The sequence below is a fragment of the Pseudophryne corroboree genome, chromosome 2 (genome assembly GCF_028390025.1).
Source record: "Pseudophryne corroboree isolate aPseCor3 chromosome 2, aPseCor3.hap2, whole genome shotgun sequence".
Classification (NCBI taxonomy): domain Eukaryota; kingdom Metazoa; phylum Chordata; class Amphibia; order Anura; family Myobatrachidae; genus Pseudophryne; species Pseudophryne corroboree.
In genome coordinates, this window is record NC_086445.1 from 576,887,939 (window position 1) to 576,915,826 (window position 27,888).

The window sequence follows — 27,888 nt, forward strand, 5'->3', positions numbered from 1 at the left end:
TTGTCATCCAGTCTGGCTGCCGCTGAAACTAGCCATGCCTGTGCTGCAGAACCCCTTCCTCCTGTAGTAACCCCAGAGGCACGGTCATCTCCGCCACCGTCACCTGCATTTGTGGTTGAGCCAACACCCATGGCGGAAGATCCACTGCCGTAGCTGGTGTTTTTCCTACAACACAGGTGGCTGATGAGATACAACCTGGACCTAGTGTGGCCGCAACAACCCCAACGCAGCCTTTACGAGAATCATGTAAGTTAACAATTATATATTTTCAACAAAATCTGGACATACACTTGTCTTATTATTTGGCTACCCGATTCCGATGTATATGCCAAGAAAACGTGTAGAAAGTGGCCAAATAATAAAATATTCAAAAGTAAATGGAGATGAATTACAACTAAAATAATATTAAAAATGATAAATGTTGCAGTGTATGCAGTGTGTAGGTGGGAGGAGTCCACAGACACGCTTGCCATCATCACTGCAGTTTTCTATAGCCTCACTGCAATTACCAGTTGTAAAGACATTTTCTCTTACGTCCTAGAGGATGCTGGGGTCCACATTAGTACCATGGGGTATATACGGGTCCACTGTGAGCCATGGGCACTTTAAGAGTTTAATAGTGTGGGCTGGCTCCTCCCTCTATGCCCCTCCTACCAGACTCAGTATAGAAACTGTGCCCGAGGAGACGGACAACTTCAAGTAGTGTCCAACCCTTTGAGGTTAATGGCCACTATCTCCGCTGACAGGACATTAAGCTCCTGAGGGTGATAATTGCAATGGTGAGTTAGTCACCAGCAACCCGACAAACGGGGATCCGGTGTGAATTGCGGCTATAGGATGGGAGCGCATTACTGAAGCTGCGCTCCGGAGGCTCAGCGGTACGGCGCCGTGAGGGGCGCCCTGGGCCAGCGCAATACCCTTACACTGGTCACTACCTCTATCAGGGTCTCTGGACTGCTGCTAGACACTAACTTCAGGCCAGTATAAAGAATTTCAAGTGCGGGAAGATGTGCCATTATCAGGGACGGAGCTTCTCCTCAGAGCGGATCCAGCAGCTCTCCAGCGCCATTTTCTCCGTGCAGAAATCACACAGCAACGCTGACGGTGGATGCTGACCCTCCACAGACCTACAGTCTTTCTGTGCGGTACCAGGGGGTTATAGAGTGGGGGGGGGGGTGAGGGGGAGAGTGCATTCTGTCGACTGGGGCGCTGGGTGTGCTGGCTCTATTATCTCTTGGCCTCTCTGAAGGTACTTGGGGGAAACATTTTCGTGTGTGTGTGTGTCACATCTCTATTACTATGTCACATTACTATGTCCAGGGACTCTGTGTCTTGTGCTGCAGAGTATGCATCTTCACCAGAGGAATCCATTCCATGTACTCAGTTATGTAATATTATGTCTCAGCCTGCCAAATCCAAACCCCAGTGGGTGGCTTCTATTAAGTGAATGATATCCCAAATTTCTACTAGGATTGCGCATTATGAGACTGAAGCACAGGTTTTAAAACAGTCTGTGGAGGTTTTATCTGGTTCTGTATCCACTACCTCAAATTCCCCTTGTATATTCCCAAAGAAACGTGAGCTTGCCCAGATTACGCAGGTCGACACAGATACCGACTCTTGACACGGCAGGCTGTGAGGGGGATATGCGGGAAGGGGGGGGGGCTTTCCTTGCAAAAAGGGTACAGCTCATGATTAAGGCCATTAGGGATGTGTTACGCATAACTGACAAACCAGGTTGAGGAGGCTTATTTTACTGACCATAAGAAAGCCTTCCTGACCTTCCCTGTGTCTAAGGAATTAAACGCATTATTTGAGAAATCCTGGGAAAACCCAGAGAAAAAAATTCCAGATCCCAAAAAGGGTTCTTGTTGCCTTTCCTTTCACTGAGGAAGATAGGAAAAAGTTGGAAAACCCACCTATAGTGGACGCTTCTATATCTAGACTGTCTAAAAAGGTGGTGTTGCCTGTCCCTGGGTCTACCGCTTTGAAAGAACCGGCAGACCGCAAGATTGAGACTACGCTCAAATCGATATACACTGCGTCTGGTGTGGCGTTAAGGCCCACTATTGCCTGCGCATGGATTTCTAAAGCTAGAGTTAAGTGGTCAGGCACATTGCTAGAGGAATTAGATTCTCTGGACAAAAGTGACGTTGAATTGTTTTTATGTAACATACAGGATTCTGCGGGTTTCATGGTGGAGGCCATGAAGGATCTGGGTTATCTGAATGCAAGGACATCTTCCATGGCTGTCTCGGCACGCAGGGGACTCTGGCTGCGCCAATGGTCGGCAGACGCGGAATCCAGGAGAAGTGTGGAGAATCTACCCTTCACAGGTCAGGCTCTATTTGGGGAAGCATTGGATGCTTGAATTTCCACGGCAACCGCTGTTAAGTCAACCTTTCTTCCCTCAGCCACTCAGTCATACTTCCACGATGCAGCCCTTTCGGTCCGCAAAAGCTAAAAAGTCCAAGCCTCCTACCACTTTCTTCAGAGGTGGTCAAGCAAAATCCAAAAGACCTGCACCTGCAGGTTCTCAGGAGCAGAAGCCTGCCTCTGTCTCCTCAAAATCTTCAGCATGATGGTGGACCTCACAGCCTGGATATCGAGCAGGTGGGAGCGAGAGTCAGATGTTTCAGTCACGTCTGGGTGTCCTCCGGCCTGGATCCCTGGGTACAAGATAGTGTCCCGGGGTACAGGCTGGAGTTTCAAGAGATCCCACCTCACAGATTCTTCAAATCAGACTTACCAGCTTTGCTGACAGACAGGGCTATCTCCTACAGGAAGCCATTCAAAAATTGGAAAGGGCAGATGTCATTGTTTCTGGTTCCAGCTCATGTGGAAAAAAAGGGTTACTATTCAAACCTATTCGTGGTACCGAAACCGGATGGTTCGGTCAGACCAATTTTGAACCTGAAGTTGCTAAACCCTTATTTGAGGGAAATCAAGTTCAAAAATGGAGTCTCTGAGAGCGGTGATCTCAGGTCTGGAGGAGGGGGAATTCCTGGTATCCCTGGATATCAAGGATGCGTAATTTCACATTCCAATCTGGCCGCCACACCAGGCTTATCTAAGATTTGCACTGTTGGACGGTCACTATCGGTTCCAGGCACTGCCGTTCGGCCTCTCCACGGCACCAAGGGTTTTCACCAAGGTGATGGCAGAAATGATGGTTCTCCTCCGCAGGCAGGGAGTAAATATAATTCCATATATGGACGATCTGCTGATAAAAGCGTCATCCAGGGAGAAGTTGTTGCAGAGCATTTCTCTCACGACTCGTCTACTCGGGGATCATGGATGGATCCTGAATCTTCCAAAGTCACATTTGGAGCCAACAAGGAGCTTGTCTTTCCTAGGGATGATCCACGACACACAGGTGCAGAGGGTGTTTCTACCGGTGGAGAAAAGTGTTGGTGATCCAATCAGTGGTCAGGGATGTCTTGAAGCCTGCCCGGGTATCGGTCCACCAGTGCATTCGCCTTCTGGGGAAGATGGTTGCCTCCTACGAGGCTCTACAGTACGGAAGATTTCATGCACGGCCCTTCCAACTGGATCTCCTGGACAAGTGGTCAGGATATCACCTACACATGCACCAGAGAATGCGTCTGTCGCCGACAGCCAGGATCTCACTCCTATGGTGGCTACAACTGCATCACCTTCTAGAGGGCCGCAGGTTCGGGGTTCATAAATGAATCCTTCTAACCACGGATGCAAGTCTCAGAGGTTGGGGCGCAGTCACCCAAGGGGAAACCTTCCAAGGAAGGTGGTCAAGTCTGGAATCCGTTCTTCCAGTAAACATCCTGGAACTAAGAGCCGCGTACAGCGTTCTTCTACAAGCAGCACAATTTCTGCAAGAACAGGCCATTCAAGTGCAGTCTGACAATGTAACGACGGTGGCGGAACGAAGAGCAGAGCTGCAATGTCAGAGGTAACAAAAATCCTCCTCTGGGCAGAAAAGCACGCAGTGGCACTGTCGGCAATCTTCATTCCGGGTGGACAACTGGGAAGTGGACTTCCTCAGCAGGCACTCTCTCTGTCCAGGAGAATGGGGCCTCCATCCGCAGGTGTTCACGGAGGTGACCAGTTGTTGGGGCATACCTCAAATAGACATGATGGCCTCGCGTCTCAACAAGAAATTTCGGAGCTACTGTTCCAGGTCAAGAGACCATCAGGCTGTGGCAGTGGACGCCCTGGTAACTCCGTGGGTGTTCAAGTCAGTGTACGTGTTCCCTCCACTTCCACTCATCCCAAGGATTCTAAAGCTCGTACAGAGAACAAAAGTTCAGGCGATCCTCATTGCTCAGGACTGGCAGAGGAGGGCTTGGTACGCGGATCTTCTGGAGTTACTGCTGGAAGATCCAAGGCCTCTTCCTCTTCGAGAGGACCTTCTGCAACAGGGGCCGTTCGCTTATCAAGACTTACCACGGCTACGTTTGACGGCATGGAGGTTGAGCGCCAGATCTTAGCTCGGGAAATGCATTCCCAGCAAAGTTATTCCTACCCTGATACAGGCTAGGAAAGGGAGTAACGTCTAAGCATTACCATCGGATTTGGAAAAAGTATGTGTCTTGGGGTGAGTCCAAGAAGTTTCCTACGGTGGAGTTTCAACTTGGACGGTTTCTCCTCTTCCTGCAAGCAGGTGTGGATGTGGGCCTGCATTTGGGCTCCACTAAGGTGCAGATTTCGGCCTTGTCCATTTTTTTCCAGAAACAATTGGCTTCCCTCCCTGAGGTTCAGACTTTCTTGAAAGGGGTCCTGCGCATCCAGCCTCCCTTTTTGCCTCCTACGGCACCTTGGGATCTTAACGTGGTGTTGCAGTTCCTGCAATCGGATTGGTTCGAACCTTTACAGGAGGTTGAGGTCAAGTTTCTTACTTTGAAGGCGGTCACACTGTTAGCATTGGCATCTGCTAGACGTGTGTCAGAATTGGGGGCATTGTCCTGCAAGAGCCCCTACTTGATTTTTCATGAAGATCGAGCTGAGCTCATGACGCGTCAGCAATTTCTTCCGAAGGTTGTATCGGCTTTTCATATCAACCAACCTATTGTGGTGCCAGTGGCTACTGACTTCTCAATTACCTCAAAGTCCTTGGATGTTGTGAGGGCTTTGAAGATGTGAAGAGAACTTCTCGTCACAGAAAGTCGGACTCTCTATTTGTCCTTTATGATCCCAACAAGATTGGGTGTCCTGCTTCTAAGCAGATGATTTCTCGCTGGATCAGGTTTACTATCCAGCATGCGTATTCTACGGCAGGCTTGCCGTTTCCAAAATCTGTTAAGGCCCACTCTACTCATAAGGTGGGTTCTTCTTGGGCGGCTGCCCGGAGTGTCTCGTCATTACAGCTTTGCTGAGCGGCTACTTGGTCAGGATCGAACACGTTTGCTAAGTTCTACAAGTTTGATACTTTGGCCTCTGAGGACCTGAAGTTTGGTCAATCAGTTCTGCAGGGGCCTCCACGCTCTCCCTCCCATACTGGTAGCTTAGGTACATCCCCATGGTACTAATGTGGACCCCAGCATCCTCTAGGACAGGGGTGGCCAACCCGCAGCTCTCGAGCCGCATGCGGCTCTTTCATCGTCCGCATGCGGCTCGATTTGCTCCCGGCCACCGCTGCGCTACTTCAATGGACTCTCAGCGGCGTGAGAGGGGAGGAGAGCGCAGCACGCGCCTCTCCTGCGGCGATGTCTAGCTTCAATTCGGTGCTGGACCATGAGCCAATCAGAGCTTGCGGTCCGGCAGCTAAGGCTCCTGATTGGCTGCCGGATTGCGAGCTCTGATTGGCTCACGGGCCGGCGCTGTATTGAAGATATACACTGCCACAGGAGTCCCAGGAACAGGAGAGGCGCGCGCTCTCCTCGCCTCCCCTCACAGCAGCAGGAGCAGCAGCACGGTGAGCAGCACTTGGGGAGGGGGGGGCGAGCCATTGTGGGGACGTGTACCTGCACTGTGGCCATAGCAGGCATTGTGGGGGCAAGTGTATCTGCGCTGGGGGCATAGCTGGCACTGTGGGGGCATGAGTCTCTGCGCTGGGGGCATAGCTGGCACTGTGGGGGCATGTGTGCCTGCATTGGGGGCATAGCTGGTACTGTGGGAGCATGTGTGTCTGCACTAGGGACATAGCTGGCACTGGGGGCTTAGCTGGCACTGTGGGGACGTGTATCTACACGGGGGTATAGCTGGCACTGTAAGGACATGTGTAGCTGGCACCGGGGGCATATCTGGCACTGTAAGGACATGTGTAGCTGGCACTGGGGGCATATCTGGCACTGTTAGGACATGTGTATCTGGCACTGGGGGCATAGCTGGCACTGTGTGGACATGTGTATCTGGCACTGGGGGTATATCTGACACTGTTAGGACATGTGTGTGTGCACTGGAGGCATATCTGGCACTGTGGGGGCATGTGTATCTGGCACAGGGGGCATAGCTGGCACTGTGGAGGGGGTATATGTATCTGGCACTGTGGAGGCACCCATTTATTGGCATTTTTATATGTATGTGGCACTGTACTGGGGCATTATATGTATGTGGCACTGTACAACATGACTAAAAACAGGGTTATGACACAAGGTCATATTTCTACAAATGTCATACCGAAAGGTGCGCGCACAAAAATGGGGTGTGGCTTTGTGAAAATTAGACCACGCCCCCATTTTTGGACGCGCGCATGAGGCGCGCGCATGATAGTGGCTCTTGCCCTTTACTACGGATCTTTTCTGGCTCTTTGCCTCTTACTGGTTGGCCACCCCTGCTCTAGGACATAGGTTCTCAAACTCAGTCCTCAGGACCCCACACAGTGCATATTTTGCAGGTCTCCTCACAGAATCACAAGTGAAATAATTAGCTCCACCTGTGAACCTTTTACAATGTGTCAGTGACTAATTAATACACCTGTGCACCTGCTGGGTTACCTGCAAAACATGCACTGTGTGGGGTCCTGAGGACCGAGTTTGAGAACCTGTGCTCTAGGACGAAAGAGAAAATAGGATTTCTCTAACGTCCTAGTGGATGCTGGGAACTCCGTAAGGACCATGGGGAATAGCGGGCTCCGCAGGAGACTGGGCACTCTAAAGAAAGATTTAGTACTATCTGATGTGCACTGGCTCCTCCCTCTATGCCCCTCCTCCAGACCTCAGTTAGAATATGTGTCTGGACAGAGCTGGGTGCTTTTAGTGAGCTCTCCTGAGCTTGCTAATAAGAAAGTATTTTAGTTAGGTTTTTTTTATTTTCAGAGAGCTTCTGCTGGCAACAGACTCTCTGCTACGTGGGACTGAGGGGAGAGAAGCAAACCTACTAACTGCGGCTAGGTTGCGCTTCTTAGGCAGAAGCGGAGAAGACATCGAAATCGGCGGCAGAAGACTCCTGTCTTCACATGAGGTAGCTCACAGCACTGCAGCTGTGCGCCATTGCGCCCACACTAACCCACACACTCCGGTCACTGTAGGGTGCAGGGCGCAGGGGGGGCGCCCTGGGCAGCAATTAGATACCTCCTGGCGAAAGCTGCATATAGACAGTAGGACACTGTTATATTTATGAGCCCCCGCCATTTATTTTACAAAAAATCGCGGGACAGAAGCCCGCCGCTGAGGGGGCGGGGCCTTCTTCCTCAGCACTCACCAGCGCCATTTTCCTTCCACAGCTCCGCTGAGAGGAAGCTCCCCAGGCTCTCCCCTGCAGAATCACGGTAGAAGGGTAAAAAAAGAGAGGGGGGGCACATAAATTTAGGCGCATTAATCATAATACAGCAGCTACTGGGTAAACACTAAGTTACTGTGTAATCCCTGGGTTATATAGCGCTGGGGTGTGTGCTGGCATACTCTCTCTCTGTCTCTCCAAAAGGCCTTGTGGGGGTCCTGTCCTCATTTAGAGCTTCCCCTGTGTGTGTGGTGTGTCGGTACGCGTGTGTCGACATGTTTGACGAAGAGGGCTATGTGGAGGCAGAGCAAGTGCAGTTGACTGACGTGTCGCCGCTGACGGTGCCGACACCTGATTGGATGGATATGTGGAAGGTGTTAAATGATAATGTAAACACCTTACATAACAGGTTGGATAAAGCTGATACCTCGGGCCAGTCAGGGTCTCAAAAGCGCCCACTATCCAAAATGGTTGACACGGATTCTGACTCCAGTGTCGACGACGATGATGCAAAATTGCAACCGCAAATGACAAGCTATACGCTACATGATTATAGCGATGAAGGATGTTTTACACATATCAGAGGTAAACCCTGTCCCTGACAAGAGGGTTTATATGTATGGGGAGAAAAAGCAAGAGGTGACTTTTCCCCCTTCACATGAGTTAAATGAGTTATGTGAAAGAGCGTGGGATTCCCCAGATAAGAAAGTCCTGATTTCCAAAAGGTTACTTATGGCGTACCCTTTCCCGCCAGAGGACAGGGTGCGCTGGGAATCCTCCCCTAGGGTAGATAAAGCTCTCACACGCTTATCTAAGAAGGTGGCCCTGCCGTCGCAGGATACGGCCACCCTAAAGGATCCTGCAGATAGAAAGCAGGAAAGTTTCCTGAAATCTGTTTATACACATTCAGGGACTCTACTGAGGCCGGCAATTGCGTCGGCGTGGATGTGTAGTGCTGTAGCAGCGTGGACAGATAATCTGTCTAAGGAAATGGATACCTTGGACAGGGATACCATTATGCTGACCCTGGGGCATATGAAAGACACTGTCCTATATATGAGGGATGCCCAGAGGGACATTTGCCTACTGGACTCTAGAATTAATGCAATGTCAATTTCTGCCAGGAGGGTCCTGTGGACTCGGCAGTGGACAGGTGATGCCGACTCCAAAAAACACATGGAGGTGTTACCTTACAAGGGTGAGGAATTGTTTGGGGACGGTCTCTCGGACCTGGTTTCCACAGCTACTGCTGGGAAGTCAAACTTTTTGCCATATATTCCCTCACAACCTAAGAAAGCACCATATTACCAAATGCAGTCCTTTCGCGCACAAAGAAATAAGAAGGTCAGAGGTGCTTCCTTTCTTGCTAGAGGCAGGGGTAGAGGAAAAAAGCTGCACCTTACAGCTAGTTCCCAGGAACAGAAGTCCTCCCCGCCTTCCACTAAATCCACCGCATGACGCTGGGGCTCCACGGGTGGAGCCAGGAGCGGTGGGGGCGCGTCTCCGACATTTCAGCCACCAGTGGGTTCGCTCACAGGTGGATCCCTGGGCTATACAGATTGTGTCTCAGGGATACAAGCTGGAATTCGAGGTGATGCCCCCTCAACGTTACCTAATATCGGCCCTGCCAGCTTCCCCCATAGAAAGGGAAGTAGTGGTAGCGGCAATTCACAAGCTATTTCTCCAGCAGGTGGTGGTAAAGGTTCCCCTTCAACAGGGAAAGGGATACTATTCCACAATGTTTGTGGTACCGAAACCGGACGGTTCGGTCAGACCTATATTAAATTTAAAGTCCCTGAACATTTATCTGAAAAGATTCAAGTTCAAAATGGAATCGCTCAGAGCGGTCATTGCAAGCCTGGAAGAGGGGGATTTTATGGTGTCTCTGGACATCAAGCATGCTTACTTGCATGTCCCCATTTATACGCCTCATCAGGAGTACCTCAGATTTGTGGTACATGACTGTCATTACAAATTCCAGACGTTGCCGTTTGGGCTCTCCACGGCACCGAGAATATTTACCAAGGTAATGGCAGAAATGATGGTGATCCTGAGAAAGCAAGGAGTCACAGTTATCCCATACTTGGACGATCGCCTCATAAAGGCGAGGTCGAGGGAGCAGTTGCAGATCAGCGTAGCGCACTCTCAGGAAGTGTTGCAACAGCATGGCTGGATTCTGAATATCCCAAAGTCGCAGCTGATTCCTACGACGCGTCTGCCCTTTCTGGGCATGATTCTGGACACAGACCAGAAGAAGGTGTTTCTCCCGACGGAGAAGGCTCAAGAGCTTGTGACTCTAGTCAGAGACCTCTTAAAACCGAAACAGGTGTCTGTGCTTCACTGCAGGCGAGTCCTGGGAAAGATGGTGGCATCGTACGAAGCCATTCCCTTCGGCAGGTTCCATGCGAGGATCTTTCAATGGGATCTGTTGGACAAATGGTCCGGATCGCATCTTCAGATGCATCGGCTGATCACCCTGTCCCCCAGGGCCAGGGTGTCTCTTCTGTGGTGGCTACAGGGTGCTCACCTTCTCAAGGGCCGCAGGTTCGGCATACAGGACTGGGTCCTGGTGACCACGGATGCGAGCCTCCGAGGGAGGGGGGCAGTCACTCAGGGAAGAAACTTCCAAGGGTTGTGGTCAAGTCAGGAGGCTTGTCTGCACATAAATATCCTGGAACTAAGGGCCATATTCAACGCCCTGAGTCAAGCGGAGCCCCTGCTTCGCAACCAACCGGTGCTGATTCAGTCAGACAACATCACCGCAATGGCTCATGTAAACCGCCAGGGCGGCACAAGATGCAGAGTCGCGATGGCGGAAGCCACCAGGATTCTTCGGTGGACGGAGAATCACGTACAAGCACTGTCAGCAGTGTTCATTCCGGGGGTGGACAACTGGGAAGCAGACTTCCTCAGCAGGCACGACCTTCACCCGGGAGAGTGGGGATTTCATCACGAAGTCTTCATTCAGATTACAAATCGATGGGAACTGCCACAGGTAGACATGATGGCGTCCCGTCTCAACAAAAAGCTACAACGGTATTGCGACAGGTCAAGAGACCCTCAGGCGATAGCTGTGGACGCCCTGGTAACACCGTGGGTGTTCCAGTCGGTCTATGTGTTTCCTCCTCTTCCTCTCATACCCAAGGTGCTGAGAATCGTAAGAAGAAGAGGAGTGAGAACAATACTCATTGTTCCGGATTGGCCAAGAAGGCCTTGGTACCCGGAACTGCAAGAAATGCTCACAGAGGACCCATGGCCTCTGCCTCTCAGACAGGACCTGTTGCAACAGGGGCCGTGCCTGTTCCAAGACTTACCGCGGCTGCGTTTGACGGCATGGCGGTTGAACGCCGGATCCTAGCGGAAAAAGGCATTCCGGAGGAAGTTATTCCTACGCTGATAAAGGCTAGGAAGGACGTGACCGCAAAGCATTATCACCGCATATGGCGAAAATATGTTGCTTGGTGTGAGGCCAGGAAGGCCCCTACAGAGGAATTCCAACTGGGCAGATTTCTGCACTTTCTACAGTCTGGAGTGACTATGGGCTTGAAGTTGGGATCCATAAAGGTCCAGATTTTGGCCCTATCCATTTTCTTTCAAAAGGAACTGGCGTCTCTTCCTGAAGTTCAGACGTTTGTTAAGGGAGTGCTGCATGTTCAGCCCCCTTTTGTGCCACCAGTGGCACCTTGGGATCTCAACGTGGTGTTGGGTTTCCTAAAATCCCACTGGTTTGAACCACTTAAGACCGCGGAGCTAAAGTATCTCACGTGGAAGGTGGTCATGCTATTGGCATTAGCTTCGGCTAGGCGTGTGTCAGAACTGGCAGCCTTGTTATGTAAAAGCCCCTATCTGGTTTTTCATATGGACAGGGCAGAATTGCGGACTCGTCCCCAATTTCTGCCAAAGGTGGTGTCATCTTTTCAGGGCAGAATTGCGGCTACTCGTGACTTGGAGGATTCCAGGTTACTAGATGTAGTCAGGGCTTTGAAGATTTATGTAGCCAGAACGGCTGGAGTCAGGAAAACTGACTCGCTGTTTATCCTGTATGCCCCCAACAAGTTGGGTGCTCCTGCTTCAAAGCAAACCGTTGCCCGCTGGATCTGTAACACGATTCAGCAGGCTCATTCTGCGGCTGGATTGCCGCATCCAAAATCAGTGAAAGCCCATTCCACAAGGAAGGTGGGCTCTTCTTGGGCGGCTGCCCGAGGGGTCTCGGCTTTACAGCTTTGCCGAGCTGCTACTTGGTCGGGTTCAAACACATTTGCAAAATTCTACAAGTTTGATACCCTGGCTGAGGAGGACCTTGAGTTTGCCCATTCGGTGCTGCAGAGTCATCCGCACTCTCCTGCCCGTTTGGGAGCTTTGGTATAATCCCCATGGTCCTTACGGAGTTCCCAGCATCCACTAGGACGTTAGAGAAAATAAGATTTTACTCACCGGTAAATCTATTTCTCGTAGTCCGTAGTGGATGCTGGGCGCCCGTCCCTAGTGCGGACTTTCTGCAATACGTGTACATAGTTATTGCTTGATAATTGGTTATGTTAGTTTGGCATCCATTGTTGATGCCCTGTTGTTCATACTGTTGACTGCATAAGTGTATCACAAGTTATACGGTGTGATTGGTGTGGCTGGTATGAGTCTTACCCGGGATTCCAAAATCCTTTCCTTATAATGTCTGCTCTTCCGGGCACAGTTTCCTTAACTGAGGTCTGGAGGAGGGGCATAGAGGGAGGAGCCAGTGCACACCAGATAGTACCAAATCTCTTTAGAGTGCCCAGTCTCCTGCGGAGCCCGCTATTCCCCATGGTCCTTACGGAGTTCCCAGCATCCACTACGTACTACGAGAAATAGATTTACCGGTGAGTAAAATCTTATTTTTAATTACCTACCGGTAGATCCGGTAGTCGGTAGAGGATGCTGGGCGCACGCCCAGCACTTTGTTATCCTGCAGTGGTTTCTTGGTTCAGTACTGCTTTGTTCTTGGTTAAGTACTGTGTTATTACTTAGTTAAGTAATGTTCCTCAGCTGTTGCTGAGTTTTCATGCTGGTTAGCTTCGTTTGACTTGTATGTGTGAGCTGGTGTGAATCTCACCACTATGTGTGTAAATTCCTTCTCTCGAAGTTGTCCATCTCCTCGAGCACAGTTTCTATACTGAGTCTGGTAGGAGGGGCATAGAGGGAGGAGCCAGCCCACACTATTAAACTCTTAAAGTGCCCATGGCTCCCAAGGGACCCGTCTATACCCCATGTTACTAATGTTATCCCCTGCATCCTCTACGAGAAAAGGATTTACAAGTAGGTAATTAAAATCCTATTTTTGATCTCTTGCGCCCACAGTATATACTGTACCGCCATGCAGGAGGAGGCCTAACAAGACAGAACAGGCAGCCAAAGCCATCACGTTCTACTGGATAAGCTTGAGCTAATGGAAGCAGCCATGGCAGTCAGGGAAGATGCTCGCATGGATTGTTTCCTGGCAGCGGAACAAACCATGCAGAACAATTTTATGGATCATATTTGTGAGCTACAGCGGGAGAACCAGGAGTTTCTCACATCTCTATTTGGTAGCCAAAGTCAACACTTAGGGCGCCCACATAATATGCCTCCCCAATACAGTCACTCATATCCCCATTTCAATCCTGCACCGTACCCAGCACCGTATGAGTATAGTCATCCCCAAACCACCCCCCCACCCCCACCCCCACCACCCCTTCCCACAGAGGCCAGTGGACCCTAATACTCTGGTGTATCAAAATTTACCTTAATCTCCTTGGCTTTTAATTATTTATATTACCTGAGTATTTGCTGACTTGTTGTTGCTGTTATTCTATTTTAGATAAACCCTAAAACATTTATAATTTGCTATATATTAACATAGTATTGTTATTTGGTATGTACAGTTCTTGTTTTGTATAAAGTAAAAAGGTGTCACACCTGTTTTGTAAACCTACTGAAATGTAATTTTTCAACAAAAAACAAAGTGTAACACACAATCAGTTGAACATGGGCACAGAAGTTGAATGGCCAAAAACATTTTTGGGAAACTATAACAAACTAAAAAACATTTAAACCAACAAAGATGAAAAGTTACCCATTATTGCAGCCCTAACTTGTTCCGCACTTGCTGCATGGTCACCCAAATATGACTCCGTATCAAGTGCAGGATAAACACATTCAGAGTCCTTTACTGTCCACTCCGGTAGGAATTCCTCCCTCCTAAACTCGCAGAGATTATGCAGTATACAGCATGCTGCCACAATGTTAGGCATAATCAAAAGGTCCACATCGTTCCTTTTCAAAAGACAACGCCAACGACCTTTCAACCTGCCAAACTGTTCTCTGCATTTTCGAAAACTGTTCTGGTGGAGCTTAGGGTGTGAGTATATCTTATCTGGTTTGGGGTCAGCTGACCGTGTTACGTGAACCCCTTCAGCAACGGTCTTCTCAAAGGGTAAGCTGCATCCCCAATAATATGGACCGGTACTTCCACTCCATCAACTGTTTTAGAGTTCTACACAAAGAGTAAAAAAAAAAAAAAAAAATACGTTAAGAATAGGAGCAGATTCCTCCGTTAGGGGCAGACTGGGGGCCACAGATGGGGTGTTAGCATTTGCGGGTTAGATGAAATAATATTTGGGTGCAATGATGGAATCACGTTCAATAGGAAACATTGGGGGTCATTCCGAGTTGATCGCTAGCTGCCGTTGTTCGCTGCGCAGCGATCAGGCAAAAAATCGTCACGTCTGTGCATGCGTATGGGGCGCACTGCGCACGCGCGTCGTACTTTCACAAAAGCCACTGTCATTTTACACAAGCTCTAGCGACGCTTTTCAGTCGCACTGCTGATCGTTCAGTGATTGACAGGAAGTGGGTGTTTCTGGGTGGTAACTGACCGTTTTCGGGGAGTGTGTGTAAAAACTCAAGCGTGCTGGATAAAAACGCAGGAGTGGCTGAGGAAACGGGGGAGTGGCTGGCCGAACTCAGGGCGTGTTTGTGACGTCAAAATAGGAACTAAACAGACTGAAGTGATCGCTAGCTAGGAGTAAGTCTCGAGCTACTCTGAAACTGCACAATCTTTTTTTGTAGCAGTGCTGCGATCCTTTCGTTTGCACTTCTGCTAAGCTAATATACACTCCCAGAGGGCGGCGGCTTAGCATTTGCACTGCTGCTAAAAGCAGCTAGCGAGCGATCAACTCGGAATGAGGGCCATTACCCCCTATTTCTCTAACGTCCTAAGTGGATGCTGGGGACTCCGTAAGGACCATGGGGAATAGCGGCTCCGCAGGAGACTGGGCACATCTAAAGAAAGCTTTAGGACTATCTGGTGTGCACTGGCTCCTCCCCCTATGACCCTCCTCCAAGCCTCAGTTAGATCTCTGTGCCCGAACGAGTAGGGTGCATACTAAGGGGCTCTCCTGAGCTTCTTAGTGAAAGTTTTAGTTTAGGTTTTTTATTTTCAGTGAGACCTGCTGGCAACAGGCTCACTGCATCGAGGGACTAAGGGGAGAAGAAGCGAACTCACCTGCGTGCAGAGTGGATTGGGCTTCTTAGGCTACTGGACATTAGCTCCAGAGGGACGATCACAGGCCCAGCCATGGATAGGTCCCAGAGCCGCGCCGCCGGCCCCCTTACAGAGCCAGAAGGCAGAAGAGGTCCGGAAAATCGGCGGCAGAAGACGTCCTGTCTTCAACAAGGTAGCGCACAGCACTGCAGCTGTGCGCCATTGCTCTCAGCACACTTCACACTCCGGTCACTGAGGGTGCAGGGCGCTGGGGGGGGGGCGCCCTGAGACGCAATAAAAAACACCTTGGATGGCAAAAAAATGCATCACATATAGCTCCTGGGCTATATGGATGCATTTAACCCCAGCCAGAATACACAGAAAAACGGGAAGATAAGGCCGCCGATAAGGGGGCGGAGCCTATCTCCTCAGCACACTGGCGCCATTTTCCCTCACAGCTCCGTTGGAGGGAAGCTCCCTGGCTCTCCCCTGCAGTCACTACACTACAGAAAGGGTTAAAAAAGAGAGGGGGGCACTAATTAGGCGCAGTATTAACTATACAGCAGCTATAAGGGGAAAAACACTTATATAAGGTTATCCCTGTATATATATATATAGCGCTCTGGTGTGTGCTGGCAAACTCTCCCTCTGTCTCCCCAAAGGGCTAGTGGGGTCCTGTCCTCTATCAGAGCATTCCCTGTGTGTGTGCTGTATGTCGGTACTTTTGTGTCGACATGTATGAGGAGAAAAATGATGTGGAGACGGAGCAGATTGCCTGTAATAGTGATGTCACCCCCTAGGGGGTCGACACCTGAGTGGATGAACTGTTGGAAGAAATTACGTGACAGTGTCAGCTCTGTATAAAAGACAGTGGTTGACATGAGACAGCCGGCTACTCAGCTTGTGCCTGTCCAGACGTCTCATAGGCCGTCAGGGGCTATAAAGCGCCCGTTACCTCAGATGGCAGATATAGACGCCGACACGGATACTGACTCCAGTGTCGACGGTGAAGAGACAAATGTGACTTCCAGTAGGGCCACACGTTACATGATTGAGGCAATGAAAAATGTTTTACACATTTCTGATAATACGAGTACCACCAAAAAGGGGTATTATGTTCGGTGAGGAAAAACTACCTGTAGTTTTCCTGAATCTGAGAAATTAAATGAGGTGTGTGATGATGCGTGGGTTTCCCCCGATAACAACTGATAATTTCTAAAATGTTATTGGCATTATATCCTTTCCCGCCAGAGGTTAGGGTGCGCTGGGAAACACCCCCTAGGGTGGATAAACGCTCACACGCTTGTAAGGGCTCTAACCTCTCCTGAGATGGCCGCCCTTAAAGATCCTGCTGATAGAAAGCAAGAGGGTATCCTAAAATGTATTTACACACATACTGGTGTTATACTGCGACCAGCAATCGCCTCAGCCTGGATGTGCAGTGCTGGTTCGGCGTGGTCGGATTCCCTGACTGAAAATATTGATACCCTAGATAGGGACAGTATATTTTTGCCTATAGAGCATTTGAAAGATGCATTTCTATATATGCGTGATGCACAGCGGAATATTTGCCGACTGGCATCAAGAGTAAGTGCGTTGTCCATTTCTACCAGTAGAGGGTTATGGACACGTCAGTGGTCAGGTGATGCGTATTCCAAATGGCATTTGGAAGTATTGCCTTATTAAGGGAGGAGTTATTTGGGGTCGGTCTTTTAGACCTGGTGGCCACGGCAACAGCTGGGAAATCCACGTTTGTACCCCAGGTCGCCTCTCAACATGAGAAGACGCCGTATTATCAGGCGCAGTCTTTTCGTGGACAAGCGGGCAAAAGGTTCCTCATTTCTGCCCCGTGACATAGGGAGAGGAAAAAGGCTGCAGAAATCAGCCAGTTCCCAGGAACAGAAACCCTCTCCCGCCTCTGCCAAGCCCTCAGTATACGCTGGGGCTTTACAAGCAGAATCAGGCACGGTGGGGAACCCGTCTCAATGAATTTCAGCGCGCAGTGGGCTCACTCGCAAGTAGACCCCTGGATCCTTCAGGTGATATCTCAGGGGTACAAATTAGAATTCGAGACGTCTCCCCCTCGCCGTTTCCTAGTCGGCTTTACCGATGTCTCCTTCTGACAGGGAGACAGTTTTGGAAGCCATTCACAAGCTGTATTCCCAGCAGGTGATAATCAAGATACCCCTCCTGCAACAGGGAACGGGGTATTATTCCACACTGTGGTGGTACCGAAGCCGGACGGCTCGGTGAGACCGATTCTAAATCTAAAATCTTTGAACACTTACATACAGAGGTTCAAATTCAAGATTGAGTCACTCAGAGCAGTGATTGCGAACCTGGAAGAAGGGGACTACATGATGTCTCGGGACATCAAGGATGCTTACCTTCATGTCTAAATTTACCCTTCTCACCAAGAGTACCTCAGGTTTATGGTACAGAACTGTCACTATCAGTTCAGACGCTGCCGTATGGATGGTCCACGGCACCCCGGGTCTTTACCAAGGTAATGGCCGAAATGATGATATTCCTTCGAAGGAAGGGAATTTTAGTTATCCCTTACTTGGACAATTCCCTGATAAGGGTAAGATCCAGGGAACAGTTGGAGGTCGGTGTAGCACTATCTCAGGTAGTGTTGCGGCAGCACGATTGGATTCTCAATATTCCAAAATCGCAGCTGGTTCCGACGACTTGTCTTCTGTTCCTAGGGATGATCCTGGACACAGTCCAGAAAAAGGTGTTTCTCCCGGAGGAGAAAGCCAGGGAGTTATCCGAGCTAGTCAGGAACCTCCTAAAACCGAGCCAAGTCTCAGTGCATCAATGCACAAGGGTTCTGGGTAAAATGGTGGCTTCCTACGAAGCAATCCCATTCGGCAGATTCCACGCAAGAACTTTTCAGTGGGACCTGCTGGACAAATGGTCCGGGTCGCATCTTCAGATGCATCAGCGGATAACCCTGTCACCAAGGACAAGGGTGTCCCTCCTGTGGTGGTTGCAGAGTGCTCATCTTCTAGAGGGCCGCAGATTCGGCATTCAGGACTGGGTCCTGGTGACCACGGATGCCAGCCTGCGAGGCTGGGGAGCAGTCACACAGGGAAGGAATATCCAGGGCTTATGGTCAAGCCTGGAGACATCACTTCACATAAATATCCTGAAGCTAAGGGACATTTACAATGCTCTAAGCTTAGCAAGACCTCTGCTTCAAGGTCAGCCGGTGTTGATCCAATCGGACAACATCACGGCAGTCACCCACGTAAACAGACAGGGTGGCACAAGAAGCAGGAGGGCAATGGCAGAAGCTGCAAGGATTCTTCGCTGGGTGGAAAATCATGTGATAGCACTGTCGGCAGTATTCATTCCGGGAGTGGACAACTGGGAAGCAGACTTCCTCAGCACGACCTCCACCCGGGAGAGTGGAGACTTCACCCAGAAGTCTTCCACATGATTATAACTCGACAGGTATTGCGCCAGGTCAAGGGACCCTCAGGCAATAGCTGTAGACGCTCTGGTAACACCGTGGGTGTACCAGTCAGGGTATGTGTTCCCTCCTCTGCCTCTCATACCCAAGGTACTGAGATTGATAAGATGGAGAGGAGTAAGCACTATATTCGTGGCTCCGGATTGGCCAAGAAGGACTTGGTAACCGGAACTTCAAGAGATGCTCACGGAGGATCCGTGGCCTCTACCTCTAAGAAGGGACCTGCTCCAGCAAGGACCCCGTCTGTTCCAAGACTTACCGCGGCTGCGTTTGACGGCATGGCGGTTGAACGCCGGATCCTGAAGGAAAAAAGGCATTCCGGATGAAGTCATCCCTATCCTGATCAAAGCCAGGAAGGATGTAACCGCAAAAACATTATCACCGCAATTGGCGAAAATATGTTGCGTGGTGCGAGGCCAGTAAGGCCCGACGGAGGAAATTCAACTGGGTCGATTCCTACATTTCCTGCAAACAGGAGTGTCTATGGGCCTGAAATTAGGGTCCATTAAGGTTCAAATTTCGGCCCTGTCAATTTCTTCCAAAAAGAACTAGCTTCAGTCCCTGAAGTTCAGACGTTTGTAAAAGGGGTACTGCATATACAGCCTCCTTTTGTGCCTCCAGTGGCACTTTGGAATCTCAATGTAGTTTTGGGTTCCAAAAGTCACATTGGTTTGAACCACTTAAATCTGTGGAGTTAAAATATCTCACATGGAAAGTGGTCATGCTGTTGGCCCTGGCCTGGGCCAGGCGCGTGTCAGAATTGGCGGCTTTATCCTAAAAAATGCCCTTATCTGATTTTCCATTCGGACAGGGCGGAATTGAGGACTCGTCCTAAGTTTCTCCCTAAGGTGGTTTCAGCGTTTCACCTGAACCAACCTATTTGTGGTGCCTGCGGCTACTAGGGACTTGGAGGACTCCAAGTTGCTAGACGTTGTCAGGGCCCTGAAAATATATGTTTCCAGGACGGCTGGAGTCAGGAAATCTGACTCGCTGTTTATCCTGTATGCACCCAACAAGCTGGGTGCTCCTGCTTCTAAGCAGACTATTGCTCGTTGGATTTGTAGTACAATTCAGCTTGCACATTCTGTGGCAGGCCTGCCACAGCCAAAAATCTGTAAATGCCCACTCCACAAGGAAGGTGGGCTCATCTTGGACGGCTGCCCGAGGGGTCTCGGCTTTACAACTTTGCCGAGCAGCTACTTGGTCAGGAGCAAATACGTTTGTAAAATTCTACAAAATTGATATCCTGGCTGAGGAGGACCTGGAGTTCTCTCATTTGGTGCTGCAGAGTCATCCGCACTCTCCCGCCCGTTTGGGAGCTTTGGTATAATCCCCATGGTCCTTACGGAGTCCCCAGCATCCACTTAGGACGTTAGAGAAAATAAGAATTTACTTACCGATAATTCTATTTCTCATAGTCCGTAGTGGATGCTGGGCGCCCATCCCAAGTGCGGATTGTCTGCAATACTGGTACATAGTTATTGTTACCAAAAAATCGGGTTATTGCTGTAGTGAGCCATCTTTTCTAGAGGCTCCTCTGTTATCATGCTGTTAACTGGGTTCAGATCACAAGTTGTACGGTGTGATTGGTGTGGCTGGTATGAGTCTTACCCGGGATTCAAAATCCTTCCTTATTGTGTACGCTCGTCCGGGCACAGTATCCTAACTGAGGCTTGGAGGAGGGTCATAGGGGGAGGAGCCAGTGCACACCAGATAGTCCTAAAGCTTTCTTTAGATGTGCCCAGTCTCCTGCGGAGCCGCTATTCCCCATGGTCCTTACGGAGTCCCCAGCATCCACTACGGACTATGAGAAATAGAATTATCGGTAAGTAAATTCTTATTTTTAATGCTCAGGGTGTCATATATATGCATGAACAACAGGGCCAGCTATAATAATATATTTTAAAAAAAAATGACAATTTACTTACCACTCTAGGGAAAAGCCAGCCTCCTTGCTTTTCCTCTGCTAGGCGAAACAGGTCAGAATTGGCAAATACCCGAGCATCATGTGCACGTCCAGGCCAACCGATAAATACATCTATGAAGCTGGGAAACAAAACACATTAGATTGGAAATGTTGAAAGATAAGCGTTATCACAAAAAAAAAAAAAAAGGGACACAACATTCTTACCAATATTTATGATCCACCACAGCCTGTAAAATAATAATCAGCATGGTTATCGTGAGGGGCTATGATAGGAATGTGGGTTCCATCAATTGCACCTGCGCATTGGGGATATCCGTGGGTTTTTTGGTGTCCTGTAAGCACTGTCCTTGGTGTAGACAAATAAATCGATGGTATAGACTTTGCACCAGTGCCCGTGTGACTTCATAAACGATGTTGCACACTGTTGATATGCCCACACCAAATAGGCACGACAGGGTGCGATATTCACGAGTTGCGTACCACCACTATGCTATCGCTGGCCTCATAGTTTACTCTATAGGTGCAGTGCTGTAACTAGCTATATGCGAGTGGGGCATTGCACACAGCGCAGTGCGCTGTGAGGCGGAAAAAAATCTCTGCATGCACCCGCCGCATAGCTAGTTACGGCACTGCTTTAGTGGAGAGAACTGCTAGTGTGATGGGTGCTCCCTTATCCATCCTCCTCTCCCTCCGCCCCCCAACTGCACCACCGCCGCTCCAGTGTTACTATTGTGGACGACTGGAGGCGTCACCCGGCAGCAGCTGACCTCGAGGGGAGGAGGCCGAGGCGCTGAACATGCGCTTCAGCAATCCCTTCTCCCCTCAGCTGCGCTACTCAGCGCCGGGCGTGACGTCACCATGCGCGCCCGGGGCAGCCAGCCAGAAAGCCTCTTCCTCTGCCAGTGTTCGGCACCTGACACGGGGAGCTGCAGCCACAGAAGAGCCGAGGAACAAATGGAGCAGGGACCATACACCTGCGCCTGTCAGCGCTGGACTCATCTATCCAGGAGTCGGACTTACACCAGCACACACCACCACTACAGTTTATGGACAGATAGGGACTTATTAAAAACCCCCTTCCCCCGCATTCCTCTCACCCCCTAAACCTCCCCCCATGTTCCTCTCACTTGCTGCCCCCGTGTTCCTCACTCTCTCCCTAAACCTCCCCCTGCGTTCCTCACCTGCTCTCTCCCTAAACCTCCCCCTGCGTTCCTCTCACCTGCTCTCTCCCTAAACCTCCCCCTGCGTTCCTCTCACCTGCTCTCTCCCTAAACCTCCCCCTGCGTTCCTCTCACCTGCTCTCTCCCTAAACCTCCCCCTGCGTTCCTCTCACCTCCTCTCTCCCTAAACCTCCCCCTGCGTTCCTCTCACCTGCTCTCTCCCTAAACCTCCCCCTGCGTTCCTCTCACCTGCTCTCTCCCTAAACCTCCCCCTGCGTTCCTCTCACCTGCTCTCTCCCTAAACCTCCCCCTGCGTTCCTCTCACCTGCTCTCTCCCTAAACCTCCCCCTGCGTTCCTCTCACCTGCTCTCTCCCTAAACCTCCCCCTGCGTTCCTCTCACCTGCTCTCTCCCTAAACCTCCCCCTGCGTTCCTCTCACCTGCTCTCTCCCTAAACCTCCCCCTGCGTTCCTCTCACCTGCTCTCTCCCTAAACCTCCCCCTGCGTTCCTCTCACCTGCTCTCTCCCTAAACCTCCCCCTGCGTTCCTCTCACCTGCTCTCTCCCTAAACCTCCCCCTGCGTTCCTCTCACCTGCTCTCTCCCTAAACCTCCCCCTGCGTTCCTCTCACCTGCTCTCTCCCTAAACCTCCCCCTGCGTTCCTCTCACCTGCTCTCTCCCTAAACCTCCCCCTGCGTTCCTCTCACCTGCTCTCTCCCTAAACCTCCCCCTGCGTTCCTCTCACCTGCTCTCTCCCTAAACCTCCCCCTGCGTTCCTCTCACCTGCTCTCTCCCTAAACCTCCCCCTGCGTTCCTCTCACCTGCTCTCTCCCTAAACCTCCCCCTGCGTTCCTCTCACCTGCTCTCTCCTTAAGCACCCCCCCTGTATTCCTCTCACCTGCTCTCTCCCTAAACCTCCCCCTGCGTTCCTCTCACCTGCTCTCTCCTTAAGCACCCCCCTGTATTCCTCTCACCTGCTCTCTCCCTAGCCCTCCCCCAGTGTTCCTCTCACCTGTTCTCTCCCCCTGCGTCGTCCTCACCTGCTCTAACCCTGCCAAATGTGTAAAAAGGGGGACTCTGCTTCTGGGACTGCCTGCCTAATGTGAAAAAAAAATAAAAAATAAAAAGGGGACTCTGCCTGCTGTTATGTGTAAAAACGGGACTCTGACTGCGGTATTGTATAAAAAGGAGGACTCTGCTGTTGCAATGTGTAAAGGGTGACTATACCTGTCATTATGTGTAAAAGGGGGCTCTGCCTGCGGTAATGTGTCAAAGGGAGCTCTGTGGCCATGCCCCTTTCACATGAAGCCACGCCCCTATATATTTTGCATAAGCAGGGGGGGGGTGATGCTGTTTCTTGCACACAGCGCTAAAATGTCAACACAGCGCTAAAATGTCTAGTTACGGCACTGTATGGGTGTACGGAAGTTTGTGGTCTGCCTAGCGAGTGTTGGGGTCAATAGATCCAAGAGATAATAGAAGGTCTGGCGTGACATCCTTAAGTGTGACTTCCACTGGATAGCCTCAAAATTAAGGACGCTGTGCATGAACGCTTGTCCATGCTGCCTCTCTCTGGACCACACTCTTTGGTCGGAAGAGAGGTGGAGGTTCAGGATAGTCGACACCGATGCTGTTATGAGAGATCTCCTCTTACGCAGATATTGTTTCCGCGAAATATCCCTTTCAGCCAAAAAATGCAACCTCTTCCGTCTTGTTAAATAGCTGCAGAAGAAGCTACAGACAGTGAGAAGCTGCAATAACCTCTCACAACCTGAATCCAGCAGCAGTACAGCTGAGACACTCATGAATTCCGGGCTCTGTGCTGGGGCATGTGCTCTGTCGGCCATGATTGCTGCACTGTGAGCACTCCCCAGCCCCTTCAACTGGGAACCAATCAAGTCCTTTTAAAATGACATCACACTGGTTTTAACATGGATGACCCAGGTTGAGCAAAAAGGCACCAACACGGCAATAACCCAGGAATAACCCAGGTCAATATTGCGATGTGAACGTCTCTTACCCAGGTCGGAGCCGGGTTTTTGATGTGAAAGGGATATTTAGAAGCAGGGAGGCACTGTAGAAAGGATGGGAAAGCCCGCTGGAGAGGGAGAGTTACAGGAGCTCCAGGCACACACGTCTTTTCAGTTTGCCTGCCAAGCCACGCCCCCTCATCACTGTGGTTCTCTGCCCATTTGTTTCTCAGATTCTTTTAATTTGACACCTTTGCTTCTGCTGATGTGACCTTTGGGGCGAAGGGTTCTCAGTGCCGTTCAGGAGCAACTCCTCCATAGGGAAATTCCTTTGGGACATCTTATTGTCAGTCTGTGTCCCCTGTGGATTGAAGTAGAAAAGGAGATGTATGTGCTTACCTGTTAAATCCTTTTCCTCGATATCCACAGGGAACACTGGGCAACCACCCTGATACACCTGGCTTGTGGGATTTTTTTTTCTCGGCTTCCCCTGTCCACATCTGAGTTTTTGCCTATCTCCCTTCTCATTCCGACCTTAGGCTTGTTAGCCAAACTGGTAGCTGGGGGTGGGGTTTAGGGGAGAAGTACCCTGGGCTGCTGGGAATAAACGCTTAACTATTTGCTGCCCAGTTCCTTCTGTACTACCATTGCCTATTATAGTAAGCGCATAAATCTTCTTTTTATGCAGCTAGTGCTCAATTGCCACTTTCAGTTAGTGTCTGGTGGCCAAGTAATGGCAGATAACTAACTGAATAAGAACCCCAGAACAGACAGGGTGGCATAGTAAACCCATTCTGCCACTGGTACACATATTCTCCTCAGCTTTGTAACAGAGGTAGGCAACATATGACACGCCTGCTGCTTTGGAACTACACGTCCCAGCATACTGTGCCACAGGTTTGCTGTTAGGGTATTCTAAAACACAGACAGAACATGCTGGGATGTATAGTTCTACAACAGTTGGAGTGCCACACGTTGCCTATCCCTGCTTTGGGTGAGCCTGTGTCACCTATGGGGGATGGGGGAAATAAGGTTTTTTTTTTATCAGAAATCCATTTCTCTGTGGCCTAATTGGGTGCACATACATCCCTACCTTGTCTGGTTGTTCCTTTTGCACCTGCAGCTTAATTGTTTGTTGTGGATGCTTCAGTAGTCAATATTGAACGGTTTGCATTTAAAATATGTAGTATTTTAAGTAAATAATTTATATCTTAAAAATATTATTTTGTTATATATATTATTGATATAATTTGAAGTTGGATTAGATAATTTATTGAAATGCGGTTTGTGGTTAGTATAGCAGTCATTCAGGGGTGTGACCATGTAATTAGCAAGCAGCTGACATAAATGAGGTATCTCAGAGACCTGCATACTTGTAATCACCTGCTCTGAGAACGAAGTATTTCTTTCATTAGATACATGTTACTTGTGGTTTTATGTTATTGTGACAAAAGGAACACTTTTCTGTCAAAGAAAATGTTTGCATGATAGACATATTAAATGTGATGAACTAAGTATTGTATAGCAAGCCATTCAAGCTCTCATTGTCATCAGAGACATATGTTCACATTGATTTTTAGACCAAGTAAGTGCAATAGTTGCCTTTGTGCATAATGTGATCCAACATCTTAAGGCACAACCTGTTTTTTTTATATCGGTACTTTCATGATTACTTGATTATGGTTTGCTTTTAACCTGTTCTATAGCCTTATGAAAACTCAGATTCCTATCTGGAGGTGTTACTGTAAGTAGGGAAATATGGTTCTGTGGCTGGCTGACTTCAAGCCTGCATTTTGCCTGGTTTTAATCAGCCATAGAACCTGTGTAATCCATAAGTGTTCAGGTTTAAATGGTTAGTATGGTAAGCCTATGTAAGTGGCTATTCATTTATTAGTCTGTGCAACCCCATCTAACCCCAGGCAAAAGGATTGATCAGTATGTTAAATAAATACAATTTTACTGCTTACAGTGAACAGCAGTAGAAAAAAACGAAACAAACCATTTCTTACGTAGTATCTGTGCTGTTCAGCCATTCTTTTTGACTTGCAAAAATTGGATAAACAGTTGATAACATTGATAAGTAATAGTGACAATGTTTGAGATTCATTTGTACTTTAGAGTTAAAAAAAAGGCTTACTATACTAACCCTTAACACCAGGACACTCGTGAATTACACAGGTCCTGTGGCTGGCCTAATTCAAGCCTGCATTTCAGCTGGTTTTAATAAACCACAGAACCTGTGTAATTCATGAGTGTCCCAGTTTAAAGGGAGAGTATGGTCAGCCTACTTATAGTGTTGCTTACGATTGATTCTTGACCAATGAAAGACAAGACTTTTTCTGGCTTGTGATTTGCAGTATAGTCTACGTAGAAAATGCAAAATGGATCTGTAAATACTCCCTTAAAAAAAATTCTAGTAGAAAAATTACCAGCTCTCTCAGTTTGATTCTATTGGATAGGCTTACCATACTATCTCTTTACACCAGGACACTCCTGAATCACACAGGTTCTATGGCGGATTAAAACCATGTGACATGCTAGCTTGAATTAAGCCAGCCACGGAACCTGTGTAATTCATGAGTGTCCCAGTTTAAAGGGATAGTATGGTAAGCCTACTTTTGGAGCACTTTGACAGCTAGTATTTAGGGCAGAGCTTCTCAAATGCAGTCTTCAAGGCACCCCAAGGGTCCAGATTTTACGTTTCTCCAAGGCCCAGCACAGATGGCTAAATCAAATGAACTTGTATTAATGAAGTCACCTGTGGCCAAGTGTGGATATACTTAAAACCTGGACCGTTGGGGTACCTTGAGGACCTCTGATTTAGGGTATAAAGCATCCTGCAGGTACGGATGTAAAGTTTGGTACCAGATCTATGTTTGAGAACTGCTGATACTTAAGGCTGCGGCCAAGCGGGTCCCGCTGAACAGGATCCGGACAGTGACACAGGATTTCAATAGCACGCACAGCCGCACTGTGTGAACACATACATTGAAATATATGTGTTCACCTTGAAATCCCATTGTCCTGCCGCCCGGCTCAACCTCAGCATGCTGCAGTTGGATCCAGCGGTGGCTGGTCTGCCGCCCATGTGCAGTCTCCTCGCGGACAAACGGCACCCGCTTGGCCGCTATGTGTGGCCATAGCCTAAGTACGATGCAGTACCTGAACAATAGCACAGTTACACTTTGGGGACTAAAGTGCAATGGCACATGAACACTTATTGGATCTCCCCTACATAACTTTGATCATTACAGGTCAAAAGGTCCATATACCAGATATTCTACTCCTTACATGTTGGTGCATCGTTCTAAAGGGCCTCTTATGTGCTAGCTAGTCTGTTTACAAGGTGGTTGGAAATATGAAGGACAGACATTTTACTACATTATATAAGTATCTTATGTTCTACATGGATTATTTGGTTTCTAAGACACTTTTATGTTTAATACAGATGTGTCCATACCAATTTGTTTAACGTACAAAGTCGCAGATGAAGGAAATCTGGCATGGTGAAAAGCCATGGCTGCTTGCACCAGAGCCTTTCTACAAATATTCAGACCCTTCGCACTGTTGGCATCTCTATATGTTTTAATTATGCGTATATATGCACATTTTAAGGGTAACCGGTTCCTACTGTGGCAGAGTCGCTCTGGACCTGGCTTACCGAGGGGGGGCTATTTAGCATGACTGAAGCAAAAGTAAAGACACATTTATATTCTTCCTGTCTCTCTATATATTGAGGGATAAGAAGCGCTATATCTTCTATCAGGCTTTTACTTAGAATGTCACAGTAAAATTGCAACTTGGAAAACTGTAGTACATATTCATATACATTTATTGCAGGTCTGTAATATTGTAGCTGGGCAGCGATGTATAAAGAAACTGACTGACAATCAGACCTCCACTATGATCAAAGCAACAGCCCGGTCTGCTCCAGACAGGCAGGAAGAGATCAGCAGGCTGGTGAGTGCCATTACATATCATTTATCTGAAGATTTACCTGTAATTTGGCTGTAAATCTTTATTTTGCTTTAGGCATGTGTAAGACTTCTGTGCTGCTGTAAGCATGGCTTTCAAAAAAAAGGTTTGAAAGTTGATTCACTGACTTAGGAATCCTGGACAACAAAAGATTTTTTTTAGTTTTTTTTTTTAAGATAGCTAATTACTTTCTCTGAAGAATGCCAACAGTGTTGTAGACTTACAGTAACCCTATAATGGCAACTAT

The 27,888-nt window shown here is 48.9% G+C and overlaps 1 protein-coding gene across 2 annotated transcripts in view; it reads left to right on the forward strand.

Annotated features, from left to right (window-relative positions):
- Positions 1–27,888, forward strand: part of LOC135036631 (protein argonaute-1) — a 319,574-nt gene that overhangs the window by 224,009 nt on the left and 67,677 nt on the right. For both annotated transcript variants that reach the window (XM_063954467.1, XM_063954468.1), the window contains one exon: positions 27,507–27,626. In XM_063954467.1, the coding sequence (XP_063810537.1) occupies positions 27,507–27,626 (120 nt within the window). The remainder of the gene's footprint in view (positions 1–27,506; positions 27,627–27,888) is intronic.